The sequence below is a fragment of the Cetorhinus maximus genome, chromosome 14, assembly GCF_964194155.1.
Source record: "Cetorhinus maximus chromosome 14, sCetMax3.hap1.1, whole genome shotgun sequence".
Classification (NCBI taxonomy): domain Eukaryota; kingdom Metazoa; phylum Chordata; class Chondrichthyes; order Lamniformes; family Cetorhinidae; genus Cetorhinus; species Cetorhinus maximus.
Window position 1 is genome coordinate 56,896,988 of NC_135892.1, and position 25,725 is coordinate 56,922,712.

Sequence of the window (25,725 nt, forward strand, 5' to 3'; positions counted from 1 at the left end):
CCTTTCACTAATCCTCTTTCAATGTAAGCGCCATGCAAGTGCAGCTATACATTGACCAACTTTGCCCTCTGTGCTGAGTTAACTGCCAGTGTCTTCCCTTCCAGTGATGCTTCCATATCCTGTACCAGCAAAAAGGAAGGCCTTGATATTTACTGAAGGTATGTTTGGAATAGTGATGGGCAATCCAGAAGTATAGGTTTCCAGGGTGTCCTGCAGATATTAACTTCAGGATGTCTTTTGAATTTTTTTTTCAGGTTCCTGCTCTGACAGCCAGCATGATTGACAGACGAGCTTCCTGTCAGATGGGAAAATCTGCAAATTAAGGCTGCAACTGAGGAACAGAGAGCAGGCAGGGAGAGATTGTGGTCACAGAAGGAGGGGATGTGGAGGTGGGACAAGATCGGAGGGGGTGGGGGAGAGTCAGTGATCATGGAGCTGAAAGCATGTGAGCTTCTCGGAGTGGGTGGGAGTGTCCACAAGCAGTGCAATAAATGCACTTGGCTTATGATTCTGGCCCTATCTCATCTCCCTTTACTGGGTGGATTTTCTGAGTCCCTGGAAACCTGACCAAAACTGGTTTACAAATAAAAATTCTGCAAAAATGGAGGCACGCAGCCTTCTTAAAATTTGTTACCTACACACCTCTTGAGAGCAGATTGGTTACTTATCCTGCCTTTAAAATCAGAAATGGGTTGGATTGAGTTTGGAATTTTCAAAATTTTATCTTCTCACCCAATCCAAAACAATCTGTATTGGGGTTAAAATTACCCATGAAATCAATGGACAAACTGCAATTCCACTAAGTGTGATGTATGGATATGGGTATAATTTTATTTATTAGCTTGGCGCTTTCCCTTCTGATTGTGTTTGGCATGTATCTTCTAGAACCTATCCGAGCATTCCTTCTAGATGCTCTTCCAGCTTAAGGAGTAATCATGATGATTGACTGCTGAGCACCAAGGAAAATCTCCCAAGGTTGATATTATCTTTACTTATTTCTGCTGGATCACAAACTGGCCTTGGATCTTGTTCTACCTTAGTGGTGATTGTTCCCGTCTGCTTTGTAGCACCTACCTTTGAGGAGGGGTACTTGATGGGTTGAATATACTGACCATACTCATCCAGCCTGCGCAAGCTCCTGGATCTCTGGCCTCACCCTCTCCCTGCAGCTTGACCCACTGGTGACTGTTGCGAAGGCTCCAGCATCAGGACATGGTGGCAGCTGTCCCAAAGTTCAGCGTGAGGGTGGGGCCAGAGTACAGGTAATGTATAACCGAAAATGTCAACACTAATCAAAAGAAAGGTCTTAAAGAGTAAACAACGTAAAAGCAAAATTACTTTTAAGTGGGACGACCTGAAGCGAAACTTAATGTATTGGTTTTGTTTGCTACATAGTGTGGGAAAACCCAGCCTACACAAACCTACATAACCACTTGAACAAAACCATGAAAGGTTACTGATGAAAATTTTGACACAGCTAAATGGTGAATTAATGAGAAGGCACACCATCAAATCAATAAAGGAGCAGTTTGTGGCATTGTTATAACACAGCAGTTTGTAAAGGCTGAGTTATTTAAAATCCCAGAGGGAAACTTTAAACAACTGGCATAACCTATATTTTCAATTGGTATGTTTTGAGTTGCAGCTCTAAATTCAGGAATAAGACCACCAGTTCTCGAGAGGTTTTTATATCAAACTAAATGAAACATTTATTAATTTACAACAAATTAAACACGTACACATGGAAACAAATTACTACTATCATAACTTTGTAGCAAATTCCCAAATTAATCTCCACTAAGGCAACAATAAACAGACACCAGGCAAAGCATTTTTCACCTTACGAATTCAAAATGAAATTTCTTTCAATTTGGTTCCTTTGCAGACAGCTGTAGGCTTATAGCTGCTTAGATATTACATGTCTCTGACCTGCACACACGAACTCTTCTCAGATAATGCCTAGCCTTTCTCTTTGAATGTAAATTCTCATTGTATCACCAGGCCCTTTGAACCCCTCTCATAGTACCAATTTTATCAGTAACGTAAACAGTGCTTGGTGTCTCCGAGCTAGGTGCAAGATTTCACTCCCACTTTTGAACGCCCTATTTAAAAATGCAAACTGCCCCCATGTTTATCTAATTACCATTTCAAACCAATTTCTTTCTATGCATCAAAGCACCCAGACTAGCTGGCTTTAAGCTAATTAACACACACAGACTAAACCTCTATTTTATAAAAAAAATCCAATAACATTTACATTAATATCTCTTCGTGACAGTACCAATAAATCAATGCAGTAATGCTCACAATTGGTTAATGAATTCATAGAGCAGCAGGCACCAGCAGCTTTATTACACTAAAAAGCAATAAGAAGCATGAAATTAATAAAATAATGGGAAAAAAAACAAGTATTAATAAATGAATATAACCATTGGACCAACAAAAAAAAACTAAGAATAATTAAGAAGTGTCGAGCAGTAACACCAATGAATTATTAAATAAATGGAACAGAAGACAATTCATTGATTCAACAAATTAATACCAGAGCATGAATACTGGCACCTGCCAGCTAATCAATTTAAAGAATGCTAGCCACCAACAAATGAATAAATTCCTAGAGCTGTGGGTCATTATAAATTAGTACAGCAGCAGGCACCACCAATTCATTTATATGGCAGCGGTAAACACCTAACAAAGTAGAAATGTACCTTTTTATAAATCCATTTGTGCTGCCATCACGCTGCAGCTTTGCACTGATTCTTGCTTCGAAGAGGCAGGAACAAGAAGAGCTAATGCTGACAGGGAAGGCAAGAGCATAGTGCACAGTGTACATAAAGCACCTTTAACATGATCAAATATCCCAAGTGCTTCACTGAAGTACTCTAAAGCAAAATTTGACACTGAACCACATAAGGCGATATTCGGGCAGATGGCTATAAGTTTGGTCAAAGAGGTAGTTTTTAGGAATGTGCTTAAAAAAAGGAAAGAGGTAGAGTGTGTTTAGGGAGGGATTTCCAGAGCTTAAGAGGTCTCGGCAGTGGAAGTCATGACCACCAATTGTGGAGCAATTAAAATAGGTGGTGCTGAAGAAGCCACAATTAGACGAATGTAGATATCTTGTGGGGGGTCTGGGGGCTCAAGGAGATTAGAGATAAGAGAGGGACAAGGCCATGGAGGAATTTGATAACAAGGATGCAAATTTTTAAGTTGAGGTGTTCCTTGACCGGGGTCAATGGAGTTCAGTAAGCACAGGGTACTAGATAAAAAGGACTTGGTATTAATAAGGGCAGCTGAGTTTTGAATGATCTCAAGTGCATTGCAATAGTCAAGTCTGGAGGTTATGGATGAGGGTCCCGACAGCAAATGAGCTGAGCTAGAGACGGTGTCAGGCAGCGTTACTGAGACAGAAATAACTAGTCTTAATGATGGTAAAGGTATATGGTCAGAAGCTCATCTTGAGGGCAAATATAACCTCTCGTTCAGGCTCAGACTACTATCAGGAAGAGGAACTGAGGTGGTAGTAAAGGAATGGATTTGTAGCGGGCACTGAAGACTATGGCTTCGGTCTCCCCAATATTTAATTGGAGGAAATTTCTGATTATCTACTGGGCGTCGGACAAGCAGTCTAATAATTTAGCAATACTGGAGTTGTCGAGAGAGATGGTGCTGAGATACATCACAATCTCATCAGCATCCATGTGAAAAGTAATGCTGGTGTTTCTGATATTGCTGAGGGTCAGCAAGTGGTTGAGAATTAGGAGGGGCCCAAGGATAGATCCTTGGGTACATCAGAAGTAACAGTGCGGAAACAGGAAGAGAAACCATTGCAAATGATGCTATGGCCACAGTAAGATAGCAAAGAATGGAATGAGTCATGTGGGACAGTGCAGAAATGTTGGTGGATGATGTGGTCAACCTTGCCAAAGACTGCAGACAGGTCGAGAAGTACAAGGAGGGCTAGTTTACCTTTGTCACAGTCAAGAAGATGTAATTTATGACTTTGATAAGAGCTGTGCTGTGTTAGGGATGGAAACCAGATTAGAGGGATTTAAGCATGGAGTTCTGGGAAAGATGAGTACGGATTGTGAGGTGACACCATGTTTAAGGACTTGAGAGAAAAAATGGGAGTTTGGAGGTGGGTGGTAGTCAACCAGGACAAACGGAATCATGAGTTGACTTTTGTTGAGGAGAGGGTTGTTGACAGCAGATTTAAAGGAGAGTGACTATGTAAAGCGAGAACTGAACAATTTTGGCTAACGTGCAGACCAGAAGGGAAAGTTGGATGGCCAGCAGTTTATTGGGTAGGGTCAAGGGAGCAGGAGGTGAGTCCCATGGGCAAGATGAGCTCAGGGAGGACATGGCAGGAAATGGGAGAGAAGTGAGAGAAGATGTGAACTTTAGAGGAAGCTTGCCTGGTGGGCTAATAGAAGTGAGGGAAGTGAAAAAGGCAGCTGGTCAATTGGTTTCAGTTTTAGTGACAAAGAAGTCCATAAGTCCTCGCACTTATTGTTAGAAGTGATGAGGGTTGAGGACATGTGGGAGAGGGGTATTAGAAAATGGTTTCAGGAGAGACAGGTCATCTTTGTATTCCAAGGTGATCTTGGAATTGTGAGCAGTTTTGATTGATGAGAGCGGGCCCATTAGTGCTTTATGTGGTCTAAGAAGATCTGGCGATGAATGGCTAAACCATTTGTCCTCCAAATTCACTCAAGTCTGGGTCCCGAAGACTTAAAGGAGTTGAGATGAGGGTTATACTAGGGGAATGGCCAAAGAGAGAAAGAGAGAGAAATGATTTAATGGAGACTAGGGCATCAAAGGTTGAGTTGAGGGTATGGTTTAGCACAACAGTAGCTGCTGAAATATTGAACAGAAGGCCAATGACCAAACAGTGGGGATTTTAAAAGTGCAGTTGCAAATTAACTTGGTGTAGTATTTTCTAAGGCTGGATACAGGAGGTGGTAAATTTGAGATGTAGAAAGGGAATGCACATGGAGAGTGATACAAGGAAATGATCAGAAATGGCCTAATCTGTGATTGATATGATGGATGTAGAGAGGATACATGAGATGGCAAAGTCAAGGTGTCGCTGTGAATATGGGTTGCAAGTTTACATGGAGGGAGAGATTAAGTGAGGAAAAGAGCACAGTACATTCAACATAGAGCATAATGCGTTGAGATGGAGGTTAAAATCACCAAGAATGAGAAGTCATTTGGAGATTGAGGAAGGAAAACAGTGAAGAAATCTTGGCAAGAAAAATGTTATTGTATTTGGGTGAGTGATAGAGAGCAAAGACTTTAAATAAGAGGTGAGAGCAGTGGAACAAGATGAGATGCTTAAAGGTGAGCATGTTCTAGAGGAGCAGGGGGGTCAGACCAAGGTAATTTGGTGATCAGAGCCACATTGCCATCACCATGGTCTTAGTGGAGAAAGTGGAGAACGTATAGTTAGGTGGTGAGACTTCATTTGAGAGAATGTCCCATCACCCCTTAGCCAGGCTTCCATCAAGCCATGATGTCGATGTAATCATCCACAATAAGTTCATGATTTGTAAGGGCCTTGTTCGCAAGTGAATGGTCATTCAGGAGGGAGATGTGGGAGAGGGGTGATCATAGCTGATTCGCTGGTAGAGTTGCTCAATAATCAGAGGGGTGAGGTGGACAGCAAAGAGATTTGCTAGATTAGCCCCTGCAGGCACGCTGAGCGGAAATTTCGGCAAGAGAGTAGGGTGGGGCAGTTGGGGATGCTGCTCATAATGGATCAATGCCGAATGCCTCAATGATCCTTCTGAGGATACTAAAAGAGGGAAGCTGTAGGCTTATTATAGAGGGAGTGGAGCCTAGGTGGAGGGAAACTGGAAAATTATAGCTCAGTTAGCCTAACACCTGTTTGGGTTCACTGAAGTGGGAAAAGAGCTTTACCAGAGCAGAAATGGGTGGGTGATATCCTTGTTGATTTTTTTTAACAGCAGAAAATAGGTCCTCAGGGCAAGACAGAGGCTGAGAAAGGAGAGAAAAGTATGGCAGAAGTAGATGGTTCTACTGCTGGTGGGGCCAAGGATGGGAAGTCCGTGACAGCTGACAAGGACTCATAGTGGAGAAGAAATAAATGAAAATAAATATATAAAATGAAAAATAAAAGGAAAAAGATGGTAAAAATATAAAAAGTCAGTCAGAGCTTGATGTCTTGCCACAACAACACCAGTGGTATGAGGACTGAAAGCAGTTTTGCTTATTAAAAGTAAGAGAAAAATGTGTTGCTGTTACATGTGGGCATTACATAATTTTAAAAATGTTACTGAATCACAACTGTAAATAGGAGTGACAAAGCAGAAAGTTCAATTTTAATGTATAATTTAATATAGTTAGGTAATTGCAATAAATGGATTATGCTTTTGTCCCAAATATTTCAAAGTAAATGTTGAATAATCGATACAAGATGCCATTACATTTATAGTGCAAAATCCTCTTGAGAGTGTTACTTGCATAGGGAAGGAGAAATGGTTCGTTGTACCTTCACCTTTTCAAGAGCGGCAACAGAAATTTTTGAATTTAAATTCGTAAATGGAGGAGTGATGGTATGACTTTGTTACCTGATTTTCCTTGCATTTTAAAATTCAAAGATGCACTAGGTAATGAAGGCCTAACTTTTATTCATGAATGTTAAGCTACCAAATTTCCTTAATATTCAAGTTTAATTGGAGCTTGTTCAAGTTTTAACCAACCGTGATTGGAGTTGCTGCATTATGAAGGACCGAGTATGATGATGGTGTATTTCAGACTCGCTCTCATGCCTGGCGCAATATACTACTTCCTCAGGCAAGCCTGTGTTTTTCTATTAAACAATATATGATCTTATTTGCAGAGTAATGTGGAAAGTCACATGTTTAGAGTGAGCAGTAAAGAACCTTTGCTGCTAATTGGCTTGTAGAATATAGTACAAAGTGCCTTGTACTCTTTAGATGACATTGACCAAGAAACGTTGATGGAGTATCGGCATCTGCTGGGCTACAGATCGAGTCTCTTAAAGTAAAATATACAAATTCAAATGTTTTCCTCACTATTGTCACCCTGATGAAGTGCAATGTAATACCCATTCACTGAATCAAGAGAGAGAATATTGCAAACTAACCTACAAAAGTTGGCCAGGTCATGTTGCATGTAAAATTCAACTGCTTGAAGAAGGAAGGTGATTTTACCCAAGCTTCCGTTTAAAATTGCATTGTGATTTTTGCTGTAGACGGTATTACACATAACACAATTTCCAAAAGGAGTTTGATAAGTGCTGCATGGTAAATCAGTGAAAAAGATCAGAGCATATGGAGCGAGGGGCCAAGGAGCAGCATGCTAGTGAACTGGCTGTAAGCCAACGCAGAAAGTTGGGGTAAAGTGTAACTATTCAGAGTGGTAGAAGGTGGAAATTTGGGTCCCATGAGGTTCCATGCTGGAGCCTCATTTGTTCACAGTATATGAATTAACGATTTCATCTTTTGAATCAAAAACACAATTTCTAAATTTTGAGGTGGACACCAAATTGGGGGAGGGTGAGTCAATAGAATCGTAAAAAAATAGGATCAGGAGGGGTCCATTTGGTCCATTGAGCCTGCTCCATTGTTCATAAGATCGTGGCTCATCTGACTGTGGCTCTAACTCCACTTGCCTGCCTGTCCCCCATAACCCTTGTCAATCAAAAATCTGTTTAACTCCGCCTTTAATATAATTGATGACCCAGCCTCCGCTGCTGTCTGGGGAAGAGAATTCCAACATTATCAACCTTTAGAAGAAATTCCTCATCTTTGTCTTAAATGGGAAACCCCTTTATTTTTAAAGTGTGTCGCCCCGTTCTAGATTTCCCCACGTGAGGAAACATTCTCTTAGCATCTACCCTGTCAGAAGCTGAACTGGACTAGCCATATAAATATGATGGCTACAAGAGCAGGCAGCGGCTAGGAATCCTGCAGCGAGTAACTCATCTCCTGACTCCCCAAAGCCTGTCCATCATCTACAAGGCACAAGTTAGGAGTGTGATGGAATATTCTCCACTTGCCCGGATGAGTGTAGCTCCAACAACACTCAAGAAGCTTGACACTATCCTGGTCAAAGCAGCCCACTTGATTGGCACCACATCCACAAACATTCACTCCCTCCACCAATGACGCACAGAAGCAGCTGTGTGTACCATCTACAAGATACACTGCAGGAATTCACCAAGGCTCCTTCAACAGCACCTTCCAAACCCATGACCATTACCATCTAGAAGGACAAGGGCAGCAGATACATGGGAACACCACCACCTGGAAGTTCCCCTCCAAGCCGCTCACCATCCTGACTTGGAAATATATTGCTGTTCCTTCACTGTCGCTGGGTCAAAATCCCGGAACTCCATCCCTAACAGCACTGTGGGCGTACCTATACCACCTAGACTGCAGTGGTTCAAGAAGGCAGCTCACCATCATCTTCTTGGGGGCAATTAAGAATGGGCAATAAATATTAGCCTAGCTAATGATGCCCAAATCCTGTAAATGAATTAAAAAAGGCTCCCTCTGAATTTTATATGTTTCAAAGATCACCTCTCATTCTTCTAAACTCCAATGAGTATGGCCCAACCTGCTCAAAGTTTCCTCATAAGGCAATCCTTTCATCCCATGAATCAGCCTAATAAACCTTCTCTGAACTGCTTCCATTGCAAATATATTCTTCCTTACATTAGGATGCCAGAACTGTACACAGTGCTCCAGGTGTGGTCTCACAGCTGTACAGTTGTTGCGAATCTTCCCTACTTCCATACTTCATCTCCCTTGCAATAAAGACCAGCAATATTTGCCTTCCTAATTACTTGCTGTACCTGCATTTGAACTTTTTGTGATTCATGTATAAGGACACTCAGATCTGTCTCTACTGCAGCATTCTCCAGACAGTCTCCATTTAAATAATATTCTGCTTTTCTATTCTTCCTGTCATGTGGGTAACCGTACATTTGTCCACATTATACTCCATCTGCCAATTTTTTGCTCGCTCACTCTATCTATATCCCATTACAGACTTTGTATCCTCCTCAGAACTTGCTTTCCTACCTATCTTTGTATTAGCAACAAAATTTAGCAGCAATACAATTGGTCCCTTCATCCAAGCCATTAATATAGATCATAAATAGTTGAGGCCACAGCACTGATCCTTGCTGCACTCTAGTAGTTGCTGTTTGCCAACTTGAAAATTACCCATTTATCCTGACTCTGTTCCCTGTTAGTTAGCCAATCCTCTATCCATGCTAGTAGAAATGTGATGGAGTTTATACTGCTATTCACACATTCTGCTTTCTTACCTTTATGCCACTATCAGCACCTTCTTTAGCCCTTATCACTACCTTTAACACTCACTTTGTCTTGTGTCCATGACATCTTTGTCAGCCTCTGCTTAGCCCCCACCTATCGCTGACCTCTATCCAGCTTCACCTGGTCCCACCCCCCTTAAACAGTATAAATTCCATCACATTTTTACTTCTCTTCAGTTCTGAAAAAGTCATACAGACTTGAAACGTTAACTCTGTTTTCCTCTCCACAGTTGCTGTCAGACCTGCTGAGTTTTTCCAGCATTTTCTCTTTTTATTTCAGATTTCCAGCATCCGCAGTATTTTATTTTTATCTTAGTAATCCAGAGACTCAGGCTAATGCTCTGGGTTCATGGGTTCAAACCCCACATGGCAGCTGGTGGAATTTGAATTCAATTAATAAATCTGGAATATAAAGCTAGTCTCAGTAATAGTGACCATGAAACATAGAAAAAAGGAGCAGGAGTAGGCCATTTGGCCCTTCGAGCCTGCTCTGCCATTCATTATGATCATGGCTGATCATCCAACTCAATAGCCCGTTCCTGCTTTCTCCCCATATCCTTTGATCCCTTTTGCCCCAAGAGCTATATCTAACTCCTTCTTGAAAACATACAATGTTTTGGCCTCAACTACTTTCTATGGTAGCGAATTTCACAGACTCACCACTTTCTGGGTGAAGAAATTTTTCCTCATCTCAGTCCTAAATGGTCTATCCTGTATCCTCAGACTGTGACCCCTGGTTCTGGACTCCCCTACCATCGGGAACATCCTTCCTGCATCTACCCCGTCTAGTCCTGTTGGAATTTTATAGGTTTCTATGAGATCCCCCCCTCATTCTTCTGAACTCCAATGAATATAATCCTAACCGACTCAATCTCTCCTCATATGTCCGTCCCGCCATCCCAGGACTGAGTCTGGTAAACCTTCGCTGCACTCCCTCTATACAAGTACATCCTTCCTCAGATAAGGGGACCAAAACTGCACACGATATTCCAGGTGCGGTTTCACCAAGGCCCTGTATAATTGCAGCAAGACATCCCTGCTTCTGTACTTGAATCCTCTCGCTATGAAGGCCAACGCACCATTTGCCTTCTTTACCGCCAGCTGCACCTGCATGCTCACCTACAGCGACTGGTGTACGAGGACACCCAGACCTCATTGCACATTCCCCTCTCTCAATTTATAGCCATTCAGATAATAACCTGCCTTCCTGTTTTTGCTACCAAAGTGGATAACCTCACATTTATCCACATTATACTGCATCTGCCGTGCATTTGCCCACTCACTCAGCTTGTCCAAATCACATTGAAGGATCTCTGCATCCTCCTCACAGCTCACCCTCCCACCCAGCTTTGTGTCATCTGCAGAGTTGGAGAAATTACATTTAGTTCCCTCATCTAAATCATGAATATATATTGTGAATAGCTGGGGTCCCAGCACCGATCCCTGCGGTACCCCACTAGTCACTGCTTGCCATTCGGAAAAAGACCTGTTTATTCCTACTCTTTGTTTCCTGTCTGCCAACCAGTTTTCTACCCATCTCAGTACACTACCCGCCAATCCCATGCGCTTTAATTTTACACGCTAATCTCTTATGTGGGACTTTGTGAAAAGCCTTCTGAAAGTCCAAATAAACCACATCTACTGGCTCCCCCTCATCAACACTACTAGTTACATCCTCAAAAAATTCCAGTAGATTTGTCAAGCATGATTTCCCTTTCATAAATCCATACTGACTCTGTCCGTTTCTGCCACTGTTTTCCAAGTGCTCAGCTATTAAATCTTTTATAATGGACTCTAGAATTTTCCCCACTACCGACATCAAGCTGACTGGTCTATAATTCCGTTTTCTCTCTACCTCCCTTTTTAAATAGTGGGGTTACATTAGCTACCCTCCAATCTGTAGGAACTGTTCCAGATTCTATAGAATCTCGGAAGATGACCACCAATGCATCCATTATCGTCGGTTGTCATAAAGACCCCTCTGCTTCACTAATGTCCTTTTAGAATAGGCAATCTGCTGTCCTTACCTGGCCTGGCCTACATGTAACTCCAAGCCCACAACAATGCAGTTAACTCTTAACTGTCCTCTGAATTGTTCATTTCAAGGGCAGTTAGGGATGGACAACAAATGCAGGTTTTGCCAGCAACGGCCACATCCCGAGAAAGAATAAAGAAAAAAATCCACCCTGCTTGTCAACATTCTCAAAAAACTCAAATAAATCTGTCAAACATGATTTCCCTTTCTCAAAACCATGTTGAATCTGCCTGATTGTATTATGATTTTCTAAATATCCTGCTGCTATCTCCTTAATAATAGATTCCAACATTTTCTCCAATGACATATGTTGGATTGTCTTAGAGTCGTCTCCTTTCTTGAATAATGCTGTTACATTTGCAGCTTCCTAATCCGCTAGGACCTTTCTAGGATCTAGGCAATTTTGGATGATTACAGCCACCTCTTTTAAGACCCTAGAATGCAGGCCATCAAGCCCAGGGACTTGTCAGCCTTTAGTCCCATTAGTTTTCCACGTACTTTTTCTTTGGTGATTGTGACTTCTTTAAATCCCTCTTTACCTTTTTGTCCTAAGTTTTTCTACTCTTGCAATGTTTTTTGTGTCTTCTGCTGTGAAGGCATTTACAAAATGCTTTTTCAGAGTCCCTTGTTTCTCATTATTAATTCACCAGTTTCACTCTAAGGTACCGACACTCGCTGTCACTACTCTTTCCTTTTTATATACTTGTAGAAAGTTTTACTGTCTTTTTATATTTCTTGCTAGTTTTATCTCAGAGTGCAATTTCTACTTTTTTTCTAGTCATCCTTTGCTGGTTTCTAAAATTTTCCCCAATCTTCTGGCTTACCACTAATCTTTGCAGCAATGTACATCTTTTCTTTCAATTTTATACCATCCTTAATGTCCTTAGTTAGCCAGCAGGTGCACCCATCTGCTAGAGTCTTTCCTTCTCAATGGAATATATTTTTCTTGAGAGTTATGAATTGTCTCCTTAAGTGCCTACCACTACTTCTGTATAGCTTTACTTTTTAAACAATTTTCTCATTCCATTTTAGCCAACTCCACCTTCGTACCCTTATAATTGCCTTTGTTTAAGGTTAAGACACTAGCTTCAAACCCAAATTTCTCACCCTTAAATTGAATGTGAAATTCCATTGTGCTATGGTCATTCTTATCTAGAGGATCATTTACTTGTGTGTACAGTTACGATATTATAAAAAGGATTTAGAGGCACTAAGGAAGGTCCAAAAAGATTTTCAAGGATGGTATCAGAAATTTGAGGTTATGCCCATCAGTAAAGGATGAACGGGCCCGGGTTTCTTTTCTCTTGCAAAGACGAGTGATCTAATAGAGGTCTTCAAAATTGAGTGGTATTGATAGGATAGCCAAGGAAAGTGTGCTCCCACTTGTGGAAAATAACAAAACTGTAGACCACCAGTGTAAGGTAGCCACCACCAATAAGTCAAATCGGAAATTCAAAAGCAACTTCTTTACCCAGAGAGTGGTGAGAATGTGGAGCTCGCTACCACGGGTCATTGAGGTAAATACTATTGATGCAGTTGTGGGGGAGGGGGCTAGATAAGTATATGAGGGTGAAGGCATGCTGATGAGGTAGATGAGAAAAGATGGGAGGAGTCTCAAATGGGCATAAGCATTGGCATGGACGAGTTGAACCAAATGACCTATTTCTGTCTTGTATATTCTGTGCAATTTACAATGACTGAAATGTTACATGAAAGATGGATAGCCAGACATTTGGAAGAAGAGACATTTATACTAGTATTTTTAGAATAGTTGGCTACTTGGAATTGTTATTTTATATGTTTTATTTGTTTTTGTAAACCATACAAATTAGCTAAAGAAGCATCTATGAAATACTTATCAGTATATCATAAAGTAATAGCATATTTATGATGTTTTTGAGCGTTTGGTTTCTTTAATTCTTGCCCAGATTCCACAGTTGCAACTTTGCAAGTTGCAAAATAAGACAGCTGAGTGAGTAGAATAAATTTGACCGAATCTGGAGTGCATGGTAGATTCTATAAACAAGAGGCCACTAGAATGAGAAATAGCTCAGTAGAAGTCTGTCTGGAGTAAATGGGCAAATGTTAAATTATAATTTGGTGCAAAAACTGAATTTTATTTTTGCAACAACTAATGGAGCTTGATTGACTAGCTAGGTAATAATTGAGTGTGAAAGTACAGATGGTAAAGTATGACTTGTCATTAACTGTTTTGAAAATTATATTTGTTTCTGAAATGGCTGTTTATGTCAATTAAGTTGTTTTGACTAGTTTAAAGAGAATATAATTTTCCTAATATTGCTGTGGGATCCTATGAAGCAGGCTTGTGTATGTGTGTGTAATTTAAACTGAAGACAGTCAGACTGCAAGGTTTAAATCATCAAAGGAGTTGTGTAAAAGCAGGCATTTTGAAATGGAGATGGGCAAGCTAAGATGAGGTCCCAGTAGATTCAGTATGAATGGGAATTTGCATTAGGAGATAAGTGAGGAGTGAATTGTTAGCTATTGAATTTCAAGGAGGCATAACTGGAAGTTTTACAACTGGCAAAAATCGTAAATAAATAAGGCAACGTTATTAAGTTTTTCTGAAAGTACTGGCCATAATGACATGAAATATTTTTATAATCTGGGAAAGGTAACTTCCAAGGAAATTTAGAACAATGTTTTAGAGGTAAAGGGGGAGAAAATATATTTAAGGGAAGATCGAAAGCTATATGGGGGGAGTGGCCATGTGAGATCTTGAAAGGTGGGCTGTGCGAAGACAGATCTGTGAAAAGCAGCCTCCAGTCACTCCAGAGAAGTGTTTGTTTCTTCCAAAAAGCAAGGGTTTGTTACAAACCTTGGATTTCCATTGTCAGGCGAGAGGGAGAGAGAAGCCCTGTGAAATACCTCCCTTGTAGCAACAGTGGGTGCTTTGTGGTAATATTACTGGATGTTTTGTAGGTTAAGAATCTATTTGGGCTGTTGCTTGGAAAAGGGTGTTTATTTGGGAGTCTAGCTGAGTCAAAATCTTTTGAAAAATGTTATTATAAGACTAAACTTAACTGTGCAACTGTAATCTTGTGTGTTCAAGTTTGGATTTGGTCAGCCGGACAATTACCACCTGCTATATCATAACACACGATTGTAAACCGAGAGGTTCTGAAGCTGTAGGAATGAGTTTAAGGAGCTTGGCCTCAACTGAAGTACGGAACTGGCATTTACTTGTATCGCAGTGACTTTATTTTCATCCCCATGTCTTTCAAATGTATTTGCTGTGGGAGAAAGTGGAAATTGGTGCTTGCAAAACTTGCATGTTGTTGGACTTTGAGAGTGTTCAGAACATCCACAGGTGTAAGACTGTTTTCAGGTTGAGTTGCTCGACCAGAAAATTACTGCATTTGAGAAACTGTTGGAGACTTCTTTGCCTGACTGTAGGAGAAAAGTCTCCCACATTGCAGGTGGTTTGCAATTGGAGAGAATAGTGAGACTAAAGAAGAGAATTGGGAGAAAGAGAGACTTAGCTATGGAAGGTTGCGGGGCTCTGAAGCTTTCTGATAGGTAAACAGTTTTGGATTCCTATGATGCAGACCAGTACAGAAACTAAGGAATGAAATCAAGAAGAGTAGCACAATGCAAGAAGAGGAAGTTGAATTAATAGCCTTTTGAACGTGTCAGAAATGTCATAATCATCTGGTTTCATGGTTTATATTAATATTTTAGAGGTAACTTTTAGGTTGGTGATTAAAGTGTTAAATGGAAGATAAATGGAAACATCTGATTGAAAAACTGATAGACAACCCTGAAGTAAATGCAGTTCAGTCATGAGGTGATTGCAGTTCAAAGGGTAACCCATATTTATTTAATGAGGTTGGGATTGAAATTGAGAGAACTTAAACAATGGATACCCCTCTTTAAGCTTTTGGTAGGGACAGGAGGTCTACACTTAATTTAAATATTTTATTGAGGCATAAAGGCTCCAGATGAAAAGAAGCTAAAAGCAGTTTTCTAAATAAGGGAGTTTCTTGGTGGCCCCAGCAAGCCTGGAAGAAAGGGTCGTTAACCCCACTAGCGAGGTGAATTATTCATGTAGACCTTGGGGTCAAAAGGTTTGGTTTTGTAGCTAAAAGTTAATTAAGGTAGATTTTTATTTGGAACATCCCAGGTATGCCACATTGCCATGGGGATAGATTGCAGGATACAGCCATTGTTTGTGTGATTTATTTGTGTGGTTTGCTGACAGAGATGAGCAGTTTCACTTTGGAGCAGACTGAGCAAGAGGGTCTGCTAAGAGCTGTAAAACAGCTGTAAACCAGAAGCAAAACGGCTATCAAAAATCAGGGCTGTTTCTGAGATGGAGGCACTAAGCTAGGGTGCCCATGATTGTGAGGCGCTTAAGGAGCGGTGGAGGGTTGCTTAGCCAAAGGCTTATGGAAAGACTCCAAGAAAGCTCATATCGCGGAGGATAACAGGGCCACTGAGGAGAATATAAGTGAATTTCTGAGAACTGTGGCACTTCGGTTTGGTCCCAGGAAGTGAAGGAACTTTCAAAACCCTGATAAATAGCTAAAGACTTTCTGGGGGCTGTGGGGATGTGGAAGGCGAACTGGAAAGGGAAAGGTTCAGTTGAGGAGCTCAGTTTTAAAGTTTCATGGATTTTTCTTTTAGTGTAAAGTATAATTGATTACTTAGTGTTTAGTTTTTGCTTTGTTTCACTCTTGTATAGTAGAATCATTTGTTTAAACAGTGGAACTTTGTGGCTTTATTCTTTCAGTAGATAACAGGGGTTTCAAATATCTCTTTAAATTATACAGTCTCTATGGGATCATAACAGCAATTAATGGAGGGATACATAGCTTTTTCTGCAACAGCAAAATCAGCAGGTGGGCAGGATTTATAGAAGAGCAAAGTGAACAACCTGAAAGCATAATTCACATCGTAGCTAATGACTTGGGGAGAAAAGATGGAAGTTTTACTAAAGGAACTTGGAGTTGATAACTTGAAAAACAGGACCCCTGTCTGTAATCTTCTGTTATCCACACTTTGCCAGTTAGAGAGAAGCAGGCTAAACTATTAACGCACAGCCAAAATATTATGGATGCTGGAATTCTAAAGATCATTGATCACTAATGTTAACTCACGTTTTCTCTACACAGATTCTGCCAGACCTGCAGAATATTCCCAGCATTTTCTGTTTTTATTATAAAGTATTAACACACACGGTACAGAATGGAGACTTTTAGATTTCCAGAGTGCTGGGCCAGGCCCTAAGCCAGGGGAAGGTCTACAGATATGATGGGTCTCACCGAAACAGAAACAGTCCCAGTAAAGAGATTGAGTGTGGCATAGTCATGATTTTAAACTGGTACTATGTGGGAAGGAACAAATTTTAACACATATGGACCATGAGGCTAAGAATAAGTATTGTGAAGGGGAAAAAACAATCTAAAGTCGGCAGGGATTTATTTTGGTACTCAAGATGAAGGAGAAAGATAGTGAAGGAAAAAGGGTCCTGAAGATTATGAATGAGTCATAATTGCAGGCAGTGTTCTCTCTAACTTTTTTTGAATGCAAATACATGGGTGGTCCCTTCTTTAATTCTTCCTTTTGCACCATTGCACATGGGTGGTAATTTATAGGAACCAATTTGTGCATGGTCTGTGTGGGGACTTTGGGGGCAGCACAGTTTAAAGGGAACTCGCTCGACTCTCTTAACACTACACGTTCAAATTCCCACTGCTAATTTTTGACCAATGATTGATAATGACACTTTTGCAGCTGCTGATTTACTAAATCACACGCTGTCCACCATCTTTGATGCCCTTGCCAATTAAAACCATTACACAATCTCACGTTAATTTTTCCCCAGGTATGCCCCCCAATTTGGCTTCCTTAATTGTAAGGGACACGTATTTGAATATTTCTGAGGAGAACTGGTTTAACCATGCATTGCCAGAGCTGGCTGGATCACAGAAAACATTACCAATTCTGCTCTCTATTGCTATAACTGCCTAATGTTTGAAGAATATCTAGGAATGCAAACACCTGACTTCTCTTCACCACAAACCATTTTCTCAAACCACCCTCTCCGTCTCCTCCACCTTCACTATGAACAAGATGTGCCTGGAGTTCATGGAGTTATCTGTTACAAAGATTGAGACTATCCATTTAGTTGCCTTTGCTGCTTCTCTCCTTTCTCCTAGTCTACCTGGCCTAACTTCCTCTAATTTCACCCTGCCCCATCCCTGAAATCACATTTTTTCTAGTTTCTCTCCTGTCAGCCCTTATGCCCTCGCCGAGCACATCATTTTGATGAGCCTCGCCTCTTGCTCCCTAGATCCTATTCCCCCTAAATTGCTGATCATTCAATTTCTCCACATGGCTCCTGTTTTAGCTAATATTATTATTGATTCTCACAGCTCAGGTACTATTCCCCTCTTGCAAATCTGCTGTCGTCATTGTGAAAGAACAATACCTTGACTGCCTCTATCCTTGCAAATGTCTGCCCCATCTCCGACCTCCCTTTCCTCTTAAGTCCCCGTACATGTTGTCACCTCCCAACCCCTGCCAATCTTTCTTGGAACTCTTTTCTTGAATCCCTCCAATCAATTAGCCGTCCCTACTGTAGTACCAAAATGATTCTTGCCAAAGTCACAAATGACATCTGAGTTGACAGTGAATTATCCCTCCTTGTTCTTCTTGACCTGTCTGTAGCCTTTGACCACAAAATTCTCCTCTAATGCCTCTCCACTGTTGACCCACTTGGTGGGACTGCATTTGCCTAGTTCCATTCTTATCTACCCAGTTGCAGGTAGAGAATCATCTGCAGTGGCTTCTCTTCCTGCTCCTGCACTGTTTCCTCTGGTGTCCTACTCCTGTTTCTCATCTACTTGCTGCCCTTCAGTGACATTATCCAAATTCACGTCAATTTCTACATGTACACTGACACACCCAATTCTGCCTCACTACCATCTTTCATGACCCTTCCATTTTCTCTGAACTGTCAGACTTCATGTCCAATATTCAGTATTTGGACAAGCAGAGATTTTTCCCAACTAAACACCAGGAAGGCAGAAACTATTGTCTTTGGTCACCATGGCAAACTTTGTTCGTTAGCTACTCCATCCTCCTTCCTGGCAGCTGTCTGAGGCTTAACAAAACAGTTTGCAATCTTGGCCTTACTTTTGGCCTGGAGAGGAACTTTTCTACTACATAGCTGCACCATCACTAAGACCAACTATTTCCATCTCATTGTAACATTGCTGACTCTACCCTTGCCTCAGTTTATCTGCTGCTGAAATCCTCATCTATGTTACTTCTCGACTTGATTATTCCAACATGCCCCTTGCCAGCCTCCCCTGTTCTACTCTCTGCAAACTTGAAGTCCTTCAAAACTCTGTTGCTCGTGTCCTAATTCCACATCAAATCCTGCTGACACATCTTTTCCTTTTCTCACTGTTGTAGATTGGCTCCCAGTTAAGCAACATCTTGATTTAAAAAATTTTCATTCTTGTTTTCAAATCCCTTTATTGCCTCGCCCCTCCCTATCTTTAATTTCATTCAGTCTTACACCTTCACCATATCTGGCCTCTTGAGCATTCCTGATTTTAATTCCTGTAGCATTGGTGGCCATGCCTTTAGTTGCCAAGGTCCTAAGCTCAGGAATTACTTCCCTAAACCTCTCCATCTCTCTACCCGTCTTTCCTGCTTTAAGATGCTCCTTTAAACCTACCTCTTGGATCAAGCTTTTGGCCATTTGACCTAATATCTCCTTAAGTGGCCCTGTGTCATGTTTGTTTCATAATGTTCCTGTAAAGTGTCTTGGGACATTTTATTATATTAAAAGCATTATTTAAATATAATTTGTTGTTTTAATGTTACTCTCTATCCATTTCTTACCTTTTCTCCATTCTTAGCCTCTGTCTTTCCTACCTTTCCTGACAAATTATTCTTCTTTCAGATTAGTCTGGAGAGTAGGAACAGCCACATGTTGTTAAACTCTCACTTCCGTCACCAAATATATCTCAGAGACTCTTGTGTCCAAAATTGAAATCATAAGATCTGCTGCTCTGCCTCTTTCGATATTCCCGCAACACTCTTCTTGACTGACCTCTCTCACTTCACTTATTCCACAGTTTTGCTCTTCCCTCCAGCCCTCTCTAAAATTATTCATGTAGCCTGCCAACAGCTATTTTGTTTGCTTCAACTCTGCTGCTAATCACTTAACTTCATTTCTTTATATGTACTCTGCCACCATCATTACTATTATTGCTGCATTTCTCAAAAGCTAATCCTTGGCCTCTCTCTTCTATGACTGCCTCATTTTCAACCTTCCCTTTCTCCCAAGTTCTGGAATGCAATTGCTGTACAAATTTAGTTCCAATTGTCCCACCATTCCTTAAAACCTTTCAAATTGATCATTGTTGCAATAGGCAGCCAGGTGATTCCCCAGCCATCAGATCAGAGAAAAGCTCTGCAGTCATGTTACAATATCCAGTCATGAAAGGTGGTGGAAAATTAAGCAACTAACAAGAGAAGGAAGTTTCATGACCATTGCCATCCTTAATGAAGGTAGAGCCCGGTACATGAGTGCAAAAGATGCAGCTAAAGTGTTTGCAACCATCTTCAACGAGGAGTGCCAAGTGGATGATCCATCTCTGCCTCCTTCTGGGGTCTCCATCATCACAGAATCCAGTATTCAACCAATTCAGTTCACTTCATGAGATAGCAAGAAACAGCTGAGAGCACTGACACAGCAAAAGCATTGGGCCCCACAACATCCTGGGTATAGTGCTGATGACTTGTGCTCCAGAAATAGCCAAACTGTTCCAGTACAGCTACTCGACAAAGTGAAAAATTTTATAGGCATGTCTTGTCTGCAAAAAGCAGGACAAATACAATCCAGCCAATTAGGTATCTCACCAGTCTACTCTCAATCATCTGCAAAGTGATGGAAGATGTCATCAACAGTGTTATCAAGCAGCACTTTTTCACCAATAACCTGCTCACCAGAGCTCAGTTTGGGTTTTACCAGGACCGTTCGCATCCAGATTTCATTACAGCCTCAATCTAAACAAGGGCAAGAGAGCTGAATTCCAGGGTGAAGTGAGAGTGATTGCCCTTGACAACAAGGCAGCATTTGACAGAGTGTGGCATCAAGGAGCCCTCATAAAATTGAAGTCAGTAGAAAACTCTGCATTGGCTGGAGTTAAACCTAGCACAAGAAAGGTGGTTGTCGATGTTGGAGGATATCACTGCAGAATTTCTTCAAGGCAGTGTCCAAGGTCCAATACCTTCAGCTGTTCATTACTGACCTTCCCTCAATTATAAGGTCATAAGTGGGAACGTTTGCAGCAGATTGTATGATGTTCAATTCCATTCACCACAGCTATGATAATGAAGCAGTCCATGCCCACATGCAGCAAGACCTGGACAATGTTCAGGCTTGGACTGATTAGCAATAAGTAGCATTTGCGCTGTACAATTGCTAGGTAATTACCTCATCAGGAAAAAAATGGTCAACCATCTTTTTTTGACATTTAGTGGCATTACCATTGTCAAATCCCCACAATCAACATCTTGAGGGTTGCCAGTGACCAGAAGCTTAACTGGATCCAGCTACACAAATTCTATGGCACGAAAGCAGGTCAGAAGTTCAGAATTCTGTGGTGAGAGACGTACCATCTGCCTCCACCAAAGCCTTTCCACTGTCTACAAGGTATAAGTCAGGTGTGTGACAGAATACTCTCCACTTGCCTGGATAAGTGCAGCTCCAACAACACTCAAGGCTTGACACCATTTAAGACAAAGTAGCCACTTGATCGGTTCTCCATACACCACCTTAAATACTTACTCTCTCCGCCATTTGCACAGTAGCAGTAGTGTGTACCATCGACAAGATGCACTGTAGCAAATTGCCAAGCCTCCTTCGACAGGATTTTCCAAACCTATGACTTCTACCCCCCAAATAAGGACAAGGGCAGCAGGAGCATGGAAACACCACTACCTGCACATTTCTCACCAAGTCATCTGCCATCCTGATTTGGAAAAATATTGCTGTCCTTTCTTCATTGCTGGGTCAAAGTCCTGAAACTCCCTCCCTAGCATTGTGGGAGCATCTTCAACACACTGCTGCACTTCAGGAAGGCAGCTCCTTCCCAAGGGCAATTAGAAATGGACAATAAATGCCGGTCTTCCGGGGGATGCTCATATCTCATGAATGAATTAGAAAATAAACTTGTGAAGTGACGGGTTGTTCCATTTCAATTGCAAAATTCTCCTTGAACAACTGTCTTCCGCAATCCACCTTCATGGCAGTGCTCCCTAATTGTTCAAGTTCTGCTTTTTGCACTAAATGCAATATCTAGTCTCAAATGGCTTCTGCTCTTTTGTCTTATGTATCCAAGAGGTCCATTCTAGGCCCATTCTTGTTTAAATACATGTTATCCTGGGGCAATTTCATCCAGTTGGATGTACATGGATGACAGTTAGCTCCATTTCTCCACTTCATCAGCCTTGGGGCAGCTGCTACTCAATCCATCTGTCTGCTCAGTCCATCTACCTGCCCAACATTGGATGACTTAAAATTTCATCCAGCTCATTGTTGACAAAAATGAAGCCATCCTTTTCAGTGACTGAGTGAGTACCTGTTGGCCACTTCCATACAGAAACATCTAAATTATTCACTGACTAGCTAAATGTGCGGTCTGATGCTATCTGCAAAATAATAGCTGAGCATTAGCATATGTTGATAACAAAGGTTATTTTTAATCTACTTTGAGTAGATTTTTCTTAAATTAAGATATGTCATGTAAACAAGTTATATTTTAATTTAGCAAAATTTCTTTCTGTTCTTAGTCTAAATCTTAAGTTTAAGGGCAGAATGAATCAGTAAGCCTTCAGGTATTGCTGAACTTAGAATGTACTTTAAAAAACAACCTACTCATGTAGCACCTTTTAATATAGAAAAATGTTCAAATGCATAGAAATGAATAGAAAAAATGTATAAGGCTTGCATAATACAACTGCATGTGTGGTACAAGGAAGTTTAAGCTTCGGTTCAGAGTTGATAAAGGGGAACCGGTAGATGTAGTGTATTTAGATTGCCAGAGGGCATTTGATAAGGTGCCACATAAAAGGTTATTGCACAAGATAGGAGCTCACAGCATTGGAGGTAATGTATTAGCGTGGTTAGAGGATTGGTTAACACAGTGAAGACAGAGAGTTGGATTAATGGGTCTTTTTCAAGTTGGAAGGACTTAGCTAGTGGAGTGCCACAAGGATCAGCCCTCGGGCCTCAATTATTTACTATCTATATTAATGACTTGAAGGAGGGGCAGAGTATAATGTATCCAAATTTGCTGACGATACAAAAATAAGTGGGAGGGCATGTTGTGATGAGGACATAAGGAATCTGCAAGGGGATACAGATAGGTTGAGGGAGTGGACAATAACTTGGCAGATGACGTTTAATGTAGGAAAGTGTGAGGTCATGCACTTTGGTAGGAAGACTCAAAAGGCATTTAAATGGAGAGAGACTCCAAAAAAGTGCAGCACAGAGGGATCTGAGTGTTTTTGTGCATGAAACACAAAAAGTTAGTATGCAGCAAGCAATTAAGGCAAATGAAATTTTGGCCTGTATTGCTAGGGGGTTGGAGTTTAAAAATAGGGAAGCCTTGTTACAACTGTACAGGGTGTTGGTGAAGCTGCACCTGGAGTGCTGTGTACAGTTTTGGTCCCCGTATTTAAGAAAGGATAGACTGGCATTGGAGGCAGTTCAAAAGAGGTTCGCTAGACTGATTTCTGGGATGAAGTGGATGACTTATCAAGAATGGCTCAACAGGTTAGGCCTTTAATCATTAGAGTTTACAAGAATGAGGGGTGATCTTATTGAAATGTACGAGATTCTGAGGGGGTTTGACAGGATAGATGTTGAGAAGACGTTTCCACTAGTAGGGAATCTCGAACTAGGGGACGTAATTACAGAATAAAGGGACACTCATTTAAAGCTGATATGTGAAGGAATTTCTTCTCTGAGGGTAGTGAAGATCTGGAATTCTCTACCCCAGAGAGTTGTGGAGGCTAGATCACAAAGTATTTAAAGAGGGGGTAGATAGATTTTTGAAATTTTGGGGAGTTGAGGGCTATGAGGAGCTGGCACAAAAGAGGAGCTGGCACAAAAGAGGAGCTGGCACAAAAGAGGAGCTGGCACAAAAGAGGAGCTGAGGCCTGGGGCAGATCAACCATGATCTTATTGAATGACGGGGCAGGCTTGAGGGGCCGAATGGCTTACTCCTATTTCTTATGTTCTTATGGTTCTGCATGTTCAACTTTTTTTTATTTGCATATTATACATTTATAGAGTCCTACAGATTTGTTGGATATCAGGACTGATGTCTGTTTTGTTCCCAGTTACTCAAAAAAGCAGGATTCATTTTTTTTTTATATGAGTGTTTCATTTATTTTAAGGGAGGAGAAAACCGAGCAACTGTTGGACTCTAAGCAGGAGCTGGAACAGATGGAAGTTGAATTAAAAAGACTACAACAAGAGGTGTGTATAGCCCATTTTAAACATCAGATGAACTGTTTTGCATATGTAAGTAAAGTGTACTTAGTAAATTGTACTCTAGGAGTAACTATTGTAACTGTTTCCAAATTGTATATATTTTTGCTGTGTAGCAATGTTTAACAATAACTGAAATTGTCCCAATTTTGTCTTAGTATACTAATAAATCCTAAATAGTACCTGAAATTGAAACATTCTGGCTACAGCCATACTTGCAGCTATTAATTAATTTTGGGCTTCTTCATCTTTATTCAAAAAGCCTTCACGGAATGAATTCTCAAGCAATTGTTTTCCCCACTGTGTTTTGAAATGTAATTGTGCATTTATTTCCCAGAACCTGCAACTTCTATCTGATGCTCGCTCTGCTAGGGCCTATCGTGATGAGCTTGATTCACTGCGTGAAAAAGCAATTAAAGTTGATAAGCTTGAAAGTGAAGTTATACGATATAAAGATCGACTCCATGATATAGAATTTTACAAAGCAAGAACTGAGGTATGCTGGGTTATAGAATCAACAGCAGTTAATATTTCCTTCTGAAATAGAACTTGTTAACATTGTTTGTAACTAAAAATTTCAGGAGTTAAAAGAAGATAACAAAATCTTGTTAGAGACAAAAATAATGTTGGAAGACCAACTTGAAGGAGCCCGTGCACGTTGTGACAAATTGCATGAATTTGAAAAAGAGAACCTACAGTTATTGGCTAAACTGCATGATATGGAGATGGTAAGTGTTAATTTCCTTTTGCTGGGTTTATTTCTATTAAATATATAGTAATTATTTGGGTGTATTACAAGGGATCTTGCATACAGCAAATCACCTGATTGAAAGAAACGATTCTATGTCAGATTATGGTGTCTTGTTTTTATGTGGATGATAAACTTCCTTCAAAAATGAGTAAGACATATCCTTAATGGATAATCAAATATTGTGCGCAAGCAGTTGAAATATGAACTGTTTCGTTCATGGGATATCTGTTTCTCAAGTGGATTTTTCATGACATTACTCATAGTAAGTAAGATCGTACAGTCGCTATTATCATCTTGTTGCCATGTGAGAGACTAATGACAAAAGGTCCAGGCATCAGAGTCAGGGTGAGGTAACAGAATAGATTAAAAGATAGCTACAAAACAGAAGACTATGTGTAAGTATTAAACTTCTCAGACTGGCTGAACGTGGGAAGTGGTGTCCCACTGGGATTCATACATAAATGATTTGACCTCCAGAATTGAGGTGATATTATTAAAATTTGCAGATGATATCAAATTTGGGGCTGTAGCTAACAATGTGAGGACTGCACCAAAATACAGGAAGAGACTTACAAAGTGAGCAATGGATAAAGGACAAATAAATTTCAATATCATGAACTGTGAGTTAATTAATTTTTGATGGTGAGGAAGCAGAGAGGTGATCAGATGTTTCATGCTTCCTTTGTGGTTGTAGGCATGCAGGGCAACTGTCAGGCCGCAGGTAGGAGATATGAGAAGGGATCCAGACAGTACCACGAGTGGATTTCAGGTATGGGGGGAGGGTGTAGAAAGAAGGTGAGTAGCAAGTTCCAAAGGCAGAAAACAGGCAAATGTAAGTAAAATATATTTGATTAAATTTCTAAAATTGAGACAAATTCAATAATATTTGATACATAAATGCAAAGTAAAGCTTGCCCTCAGGGAACATAACGGCTCAAATAATTAAATAATGAATATTAAATTAATAGAACATGCTTGCATTGCCACTTAGGGGAAAGACCTATGAAAGTGAGGTATGAGGAGCAGCGGTGGTACCGAAAATTGGGAGGACTGAAAGGTAAGTCCTTACC

The 25,725-nt window shown here is 40.7% G+C and overlaps 1 protein-coding gene across 15 annotated transcripts in view; it reads left to right on the forward strand.

Annotated features, from left to right (window-relative positions):
* Nucleotides 1–25,725, forward strand: part of ccdc88ab (coiled-coil and HOOK domain protein 88ab) — a 350,607-nt gene that overhangs the window by 124,738 nt on the left and 200,144 nt on the right. For all 15 annotated transcript variants that reach the window (XM_078556951.1, XM_078556946.1, XM_078556945.1 and 12 more), the window contains 3 exons: nt 23,811–23,892; nt 24,242–24,400; nt 24,486–24,632. In XM_078556951.1, coding sequence (XP_078413077.1) covers nt 23,811–23,892; nt 24,242–24,400; nt 24,486–24,632 — 388 coding nt within the window. The remainder of the gene's footprint in view (nt 1–23,810; nt 23,893–24,241; nt 24,401–24,485; nt 24,633–25,725) is intronic.